General features: G+C 44.5%; 1 protein-coding gene across 1 annotated transcript; it reads left to right on the forward strand.

Moving 5' to 3' along the window:
- Positions 1-2,913: 2,913 nt before the first annotated feature.
- On the forward strand, positions 2,914-5,001 carry CARTPT (CART prepropeptide). The gene is made up of 3 exons (XM_004465629.4): positions 2,914-3,105; positions 3,529-3,612; positions 4,503-5,001. The coding sequence occupies exons 1-3, from the start codon at positions 2,947-2,949 to the stop codon at positions 4,608-4,610; spliced, it is 351 nt and encodes a 116-aa protein (XP_004465686.1). The 5' UTR covers positions 2,914-2,946; the 3' UTR covers positions 4,611-5,001.
- Positions 5,002-7,455: the final 2,454 nt, after the last annotated feature.

The raw sequence follows: 7,455 nt of genomic DNA on the forward strand, positions 1-7,455 counted from the left end.
GACCTCAACGGTGGACTTATTATTTTTTAATGAAGTCATGAGAAAGTAGCAAGAATAAATAAATTCTTCTGATAGGTTATGATATAAGACTGAGGAACATCTCACACATTTGTTCCCTTCCATGTCATAACTTACATGACTCATCTTATGGGAATAAAAGGGCTTAAGCCTTACTGTTCATACTTCCTAAGATAGTTTATCAAGTCTTTCTGTTCACAGATGAAAAAAGCATTGTGATTGTAAAAGACCAGGATACCCCCTGGTTTGCTTCACAAGATGGTTCAAGAGTCCTTTTTCCAACTTCAGCAGGATTTGAACTTTTTGAGTTATTTTCCAGTAGAAGTATCATAAAGGGAAAGCTATTACTTCTGGCTTGGTGGAACAAAATGAGGGAGTGTATTACATTGTAAAACTCCATATCCTCAGGAAAAGATGAGTTAAACATTATTTGGGGCTATTTATTCTTCTGAATCTTAAAACACCTTTAAGATCATTGAACCTAATGTTTATGATTATTGCTTATTTATCTCTGAAAGGTTTAAATATGCCACCACTGAAGTTTTATTGTGTAGAATTTAAAGTTGTGTGTGAAAGGCAGATCTGGAGAAGGTGTTATGTACATTGTCAAGTTGGATGTACCCCAAAGCACAATATTTTGATGTTAATATGCATGCTATTCATCACAAGAGATGTTACTTCTTGAATTACATCCTGTGCATTTGAGAAACAATTAGATTCTTGATAAATGAAATGACCGGACACATGTTATGTATTAATTGTCCCAATTATCAATGTCATCTGCAAAGCAATAAATCTATGAGAATAAATTGGTGGGGTCTTTGGATTGGGTGCTCAGGGACATTTGAGCTAAGATTTGAATGACAAGAAGCAGTGAGCCATTTGGAGATGAAGGAGACCTTTCTTGGCAAGGACAGCAGGGAAGGCAAAGACTTCAAAGTGGGCATGACCTTGGCTTGTTAGAGGACCAAAAAGGCCAGAGAAGCTGGAGTAGAGAGCTCTGGAGCAGAATGGTAGGACTTAAAGTTGGAAGAAGGGGGATGCAGATCATGTAGCACTTTGTAAATAAGGATGAGGATTTTAAACTCAGTGCTTAGTAAGTTGGGAAGCCATTAGAGTGTTTTAAGCAGAACAACACTTGATGCTGGTGAAAAATGGATTGTAGGAGGGTAGGAGAAGATGGGCATGGGATTAGTGGCTGGCAGTAAGTAGGCTAGGGCAGCTTTCAAGGACTGGGTTGGTAATAATGGGATAGGGAAGAGTGGCTGGATTCAGAAACAGTTGAGAACAAGAAGTTGTGGTGAAAGAAGAGGCCAGGTGGACAGGCAGGTGGGATAGGCACCTAGGTCTAAGGAGGAAGGCACTGCCTCTTTACAGGAACTTTCATTTGCCTTCAGGCTGTAAGGGCCCCACCCTTGTACACACACAGACACAGACACACACACACACAATGTCTTCACAAGTCACTGAGGATCTGGCTTACCATTAACTTCTGATCCTTCGAGATATTTCCATCATCAGGGAGTTGCATTTTTTTCACCTTCTTTATTTTCCTTCTAGAAAGGTTTCCTGGATACCTAGGTGGGTGGTGAGTGGGAGGGGTTCAGAGGATGGTTGAATTTGCTCTAGAAAAAGCTGAGAATTGCACATAGCCATCCTCAAATTTCAAAGAGGGAGGTGCAGAGGTGTCTGAAGTACAATGTGCTCAAGGCCAGTAATTTTACATACCTACTCTCTCATTTCATCTCCTTGATAACCTTGTGATACACATAATTAAAAAAAATTTTTTTATCCCTCCCCCTTGCTGCTTGCTTGCTGTCTGCTCTCTGTGTCCATTTGTTGTGTGTTTTTTTGTGTGTCTATATTTATTTTTATTTATTCCCCCTCGCCTTGTGGTTTGCTTGTTGTCTGCTTTCTGTGTCCATTTGCTGTGCACTTTTCTGTGTTTTTACTTGTCTCCCTTTTCGTTGGGTCACCTTGCTGGGTTGGCTCTCCACAGCATGCAGGTGAGCCTGCCTTCACAAGGAGGCCCCGGGATGTGAACCCAGGACCACCCATATGGTAGATGGTTGCCCAACTGATTAAGCTGCGGCTGCTTCCTGACACACATCATTTTAATCTCAGTTTTACAAAAGAAAAAGCTGATGCACAGAGAGGTTCTCTCTCTTTCTCTCTCTCTCTTTCTCTGTCTGTCTGTCTTTTTGCCCAAAGTCACATAGTTTGTAAGCGGCAGAACCAGGCCTGGAACTACAGCCCGGCTCTCTGCACTCCCCATACTGCTCCTGAAACTGGTTAGATTGTTTTCCCTGGCTTCTCTTTGTTATTATCTCACAGATTTCATCAAGGATCCCATTGTGGGGTAGGGCACAATTTCCCTTTCTTCTAGGTACTGTCTGTCTCCCCTATCTCAGGGTGCCTAGTAAGGCGCTCGGCAAAAAATTCTACCTGGAGGCAACACGCTCTTCTTGCTGTCACACAGAAGGCTCAGGCTCAGGTGAGAGGCAAAGCAGGGCCGGCGAGGTGGATCACAGGGCTGCCGCCTCTACTAACCCACGGGTTTTCCGTCTGTGCCTTGCCCTGAAGTCATTCTCCATTTCCTAGCCCCTTCCGCTCCCCGTCCCTCGCCCCTTGTCCCCCAGCTTCAGGTCGTCCCCCACGCCACCCCCGCAGGGAGAGTCCCTTGCCGCGGGGCTGACCGCACTTGGGGGCGCGGGGTCCCTGTTCTCTGCGCTGTAGCCCAGCTGTGCGCAGAACCTCGGCGGGCATTGACGTCAAGCGGCGGCGGAGCGCTGCCTACAGACGGTTGACCCGGACCCTCCTCCACACCCCTTTCCTTCCTCGCCCCCTCCCTCCTCGGTGCACCCAGAATCGGGCTCGCTATAAAAGGCACGAGAGAGGGGTGGCCCGGTAGCGGCACATTTCAGCACCATGGAGAGCCCCCGCCTGCGGTTGCTGCCCCTCCTGGGCGCAGCCCTGCTGCTGCTCTTACCTCTGCTAGGCGCCGGGGCCCAGGAGGACGCCGAGCTCCATCCTCGAGCCCTGGACATCTACTCCGCCGTGGAAGACGCTTCCCACGAGAAGGAGCTGGTCGGTATTCCCCTCGCCCCGGAGCCCCTTGGGCTGTCGCGTGGTCCCTGCCTTTGCACTCCCCTCGCTGCCGTCCTCCCCATTCCCAGAGCCAGGGAGCGGGACCCTGAGCGCAAAGCTCGGGCACCCGCTGTCATCCGAAGATCGTCTCGAGCCCACAGGGTGCAAGCACTCTGTAGAGCGAATCCCTTTCCCCGGTCCCTCCGAGCGGCACGATTCTCAGCGGCTCCGGGACCTTCTGTCAGTACCTAGGATAGCGCTCTCTCGCTAACTTTCCACCCCCGAGCATCTCTTTTGTCGGCGGAGTCCCAGGGCCAGAGTGTGTGTAGGTCCGGAGCCCCTTATAACTGGGGCTGGAAGTGAGCGCCTGGGCTGGGCTCGCAGCCAAGGCGGCAACTCGGGATCCCCGGCGGTGTGTTGCAGATCGAAGCGCTGCAGGAAGTCCTGAAGAAGCTCAAGAGTAAACGCATTCCCATTTATGAAAAGAAGTACGGCCAAGTCCCCATGGTAAGGCTTTGGGATTATCCCTTCCCCTTCCCCGTGTTTTTCCAAAAGACAATACACCACCTTGTATCTCATACTCGACCTTCTCCCTAAATCACTCAGGTAATGGGTTTGCAAAATTTTGTGGGGTCACTTTGAGTCCACCACCAGCCCTTCTTTCTTGGTCTTCGGTGGCAGAAGGGAGACCATCATGTTGGGGGATTGAACAACTGTGCCAGGGACCAGCCCTTGGGTCTACGTGGGGAAGAGCATTTCCTGAAGACGAGCTTCAGGTTTCACCTCGTGGGAGATCTTATTAGGGAGATCCCCTTAAATCTTTTCAGTTTTTGCTGTCCCCCCTCGACCCCCGCCAGTTTCTCCCTGTTTTCCCGAGTACAGTCAGCTATTTTTATTCTAAGTTTTAGGGTCGAAATTTCTGATTCAGGGCTCTTCACCTTCCTTGGGCAGCTCCACTACTCCCCTCCCGCTATCTTCACATACACTTTAATCTTCCTTCGTAGAATGAGAAGGAGAGAAAGCAGGGAGCAAGGAGTGTGAGAAAGTATAGGTCTATTGTCTTTTTTTAAGAGAAAAGGTCTGGCTAATTTTTTCCCCCTTTTGGATGAGCAAGAAAAATAGCCAGAGAATGAGACTCTTTCCCCATAAAAAGATGGAAGAGAGGAGGAAGTGTCCTAATACTTTAAATTTCTTTCTTTTTCTTTTATATTTTTCCTTTTTATTTTTCCTCTTGCTGAAATTATACGGGCATTCCAGACCTGAATATGCTTTGACCTTGGCGGTGGGGTCTGTCCCTCTCTCCCAAGGGGGTGTGGGGGACTGGGTTGGTGGGGAGATATGTCCCTTGAGAGCCAGGGGTTGTTCATGCCCGATGACCACCCGCGTGTTGTTTGCAGTGCGACGCGGGGGAGCAGTGCGCAGTGCGAAAAGGAGCAAGGATCGGAAAGCTGTGCGACTGTCCCCGAGGAACTTCCTGCAATTCCTTCCTTTTGAAGTGCTTATGAAGGGGTGTCCACCCTCCTCCATAAGTCCCCACTCCCCCTACTTTCCCCAAGAGGACCAAGCCCTCATCCCTGGAATTTGGCTTTAGCAACAAACTTTGCATTTCGCTCTGTGGGCAATGGGCTGTTCTCCTGCTGTTTCCAAATAAAAGAACACATTAGATGTTACGTGTGAAGGATAACGTTGTATGGTGTCGATATGTGTGAAAAGTATTCTTTTTCTCACTTCATTTGTCTGACAAATTCTTGTGTTTCTTTGTGTAAAGAAGGGGAAATTTGCTTTGAAAATTGTATTTTTGTATGTGGCATGACAGGATGAAAATTAGATCTAGTTAATCTTGGTAGATGACATCACAACCTGGAAAATAAAGTACCCCAAGCAACCCAAATTGAAGCATGTACAAATTATACATAATAAAGTGTTTTTTAATAATTGCTCACAGTGTATTGTTGTTTTTACGTAGGTAATTTAAGTAGGAATGGTGGGATTAATCATGCTGTTTTTCAAAGAGGAATCTTTCTAAAATAGCTCTGTTGGGAGACAGGCACTGTGGCCCTAAGGAGTTTTGATCGTTAATTGGGAGTTTGCCACACAAGCTTTGGTACACTCTATTTTTCTTTGATTGCAGTAGTGTGTGTGTGTGTGGGGGGGGGGGATGGGGATGAGATGGGAATGGTTGGTGTTGAACTGATACGATTTTGATTATTAAAACCTTTAGATAGACCTCTTAACAAGTAAGGCCAATAAAAGATAAATTGTTCCAGATCATAGCCACATCAAAAATTATTTGGAAAATCAGAACTCGTGTTTTGGCAATTCTTTTATTAGTAAAATATATATTGGTTAAAAAATTGACCCATTGAGGATTGTTATTTGCTCCAAAGGAGGGGAAATAGCTGTATCTGATGGTTCTAAGTGTGTTAGACCCAATCGTTCCTACTGGCAAATACACAATCCTCTAAAAATAATCTGTCTAAATGAAAATTAATTATTTCAATGAATAGCTTTGAGGTGAACAAATGGAAATTGCTGGGGGCATATTCCAGTAAAGAAATACAAAACTTTTAAATGTAAAGTTTAGTAGCCTTAAAAAGTTTCTGGGTGCACATGTGAGGTCACATTTTCAAAGGCTTAAACCTGACTAAGTACCATTTAAGAAGCAGCATCATGAAAGGAACAGATGCTAACAGTTTCCTAATGCAAACTCAAGAGGCACCTACGTAATAGTAGGATATAAAAATAAAGTCTCACCAAGGATTCAGGGGAGATATAGTACATGGAAAGGAAGTGTTCTCACATGCAATTAACATTTACAGTGTTCTTATTATTACTTAGCATGTCTAATCTTTATAACAATTTTGCAATGTAGGTATTATTACCATTATTTCAGAGGAGGAAATAGATGCCAAAAGATATTAAGGAACTAGCTTAAGTCATACAATTCCAGAGTTATGGTTTCAACTTTAATCCCTCCAACTTCAAAGATTTGTCTTTTCCCTCCACATCATTCTGCTCAATTGGAGAGGTTGTTAGGACTCCCAAATTCCCCAGAAAGCATTTCTTTCTTTAATAGAAGCCACCTTACTGGGAATCAGCATCCATTTTTTGGGTCCATTTACTTTTGGGTTCCCCCATGACAGGTCTATTTGTGATTTAAATGTGGTCCTTTATAAGCTTTAAAAACTACAAAGAATTATTTAATAGTTTTACAATCTGCTACTTTTCCAGAAAGTGTTTCAGCTAAAATCCTAACCTTCCTCACACCTCTGTCAGTCCTAGATCAGACCCGGAAATTGCTTTAATCGTTGATCAGAGTCCAGGCAAGAACTTCAGAGATAACACTTAGAACTGCTTCCTATTACAGCCTGGAATGTTTCCATGAAAGCAAGAAGAATTCTGTAGTTCAAAGAAAGGAATAAGAACTCTGCTCTAAACCCCTTTAGCTTATCCTCCTCATACTTCTTCTGTGACATCCCTCTTTTTTTGTCTAATAAGATTAAAAGGTATGGAAAAGTGGTCGTGGGGGGATTGGTGATGGGGAATTTGTGGACTGGATATGAAAAGCTTTCCCAAAAGTTTTGGCCGGGGCAACAGATTTTAAAGTTCATGGTGCTAATGACATGCTGCATTATTGATGGCAAGATTTCATCCTGAGTGGCTTTTTAGAAGTAATGTTACCATATTATTTATGTTACCATAATATTTATCAATATTAGAGTTTTTCTTCATATAGAATGCCTTAGTATGTTTAGCGATTGAAGGTTTTTTTGTAGGAGACAAGAACGTTAACGCTTGAGAACATTTTAATGAGAAAAGTAGTCACCCATACTTAAGGTCCAGAGATCAGACTCTAAGAATGGCTGCAGGATCAGGAGTCTGAGCATGGATAAGTAGTTACATTTAAGATCCAGGGACTATTCTAAGGCATAGGAGCGATGTACTTAGAGCAGTGGTTCTCCTGGAGAACTGAGATGGTGTATGAAGTCACTTTTCTCATTGCAAGGATCACTGATCCTTACTTACTGATACTAAACCTTTCACCCCATTCCAGAATGGGGGTTGGGGGGTGGTGAAGGATACATGGTGTACTTGTGTACCCACACTTCCCTCCAAATTCTGATAATGGCATATCTGAATATGGGGATAGGGGACTGCAGTTAGGGAAGGATGTTTAGGATTGTGTAGTCTAAATAAGATCCTCGGGTGGTTCTGTTAAGCTTCTTTCCATAGAACTGCTGCACTAGACAATGCTGACCTAGATTTTAACACAGTTCATTCATGCATTCCATGCATTTTTTGAGTGCCTCCCATGTACTAGGTGCTGAGAACATGATGGAAAGCAGGATA

This window comes from Dasypus novemcinctus, chromosome 2 (assembly GCF_030445035.2).
Source record: "Dasypus novemcinctus isolate mDasNov1 chromosome 2, mDasNov1.1.hap2, whole genome shotgun sequence".
Classification (NCBI taxonomy): domain Eukaryota; kingdom Metazoa; phylum Chordata; class Mammalia; order Cingulata; family Dasypodidae; genus Dasypus; species Dasypus novemcinctus.

Bases quoted from the DNA above. Each gene is read 5' to 3' on its own strand.
- CARTPT (XM_004465629.4), top strand. From the start codon at position 2,947: ATGGAGAGCCCCCGCCTGCGGTTGCTGCCCCTCCTGGGCGCAGCCCTG. The intron at 3,106-3,528 runs GTCGGTATTCCC...GGTGTGTTGCAG, and splicing joins CTTCCCACGAGAAGGAGCTG to ATCGAAGCGCTGCAGGAAGT. The intron at 3,613-4,502 runs GTAAGGCTTTGG...TGTTGTTTGCAG, and splicing joins AGTACGGCCAAGTCCCCATG to TGCGACGCGGGGGAGCAGTG.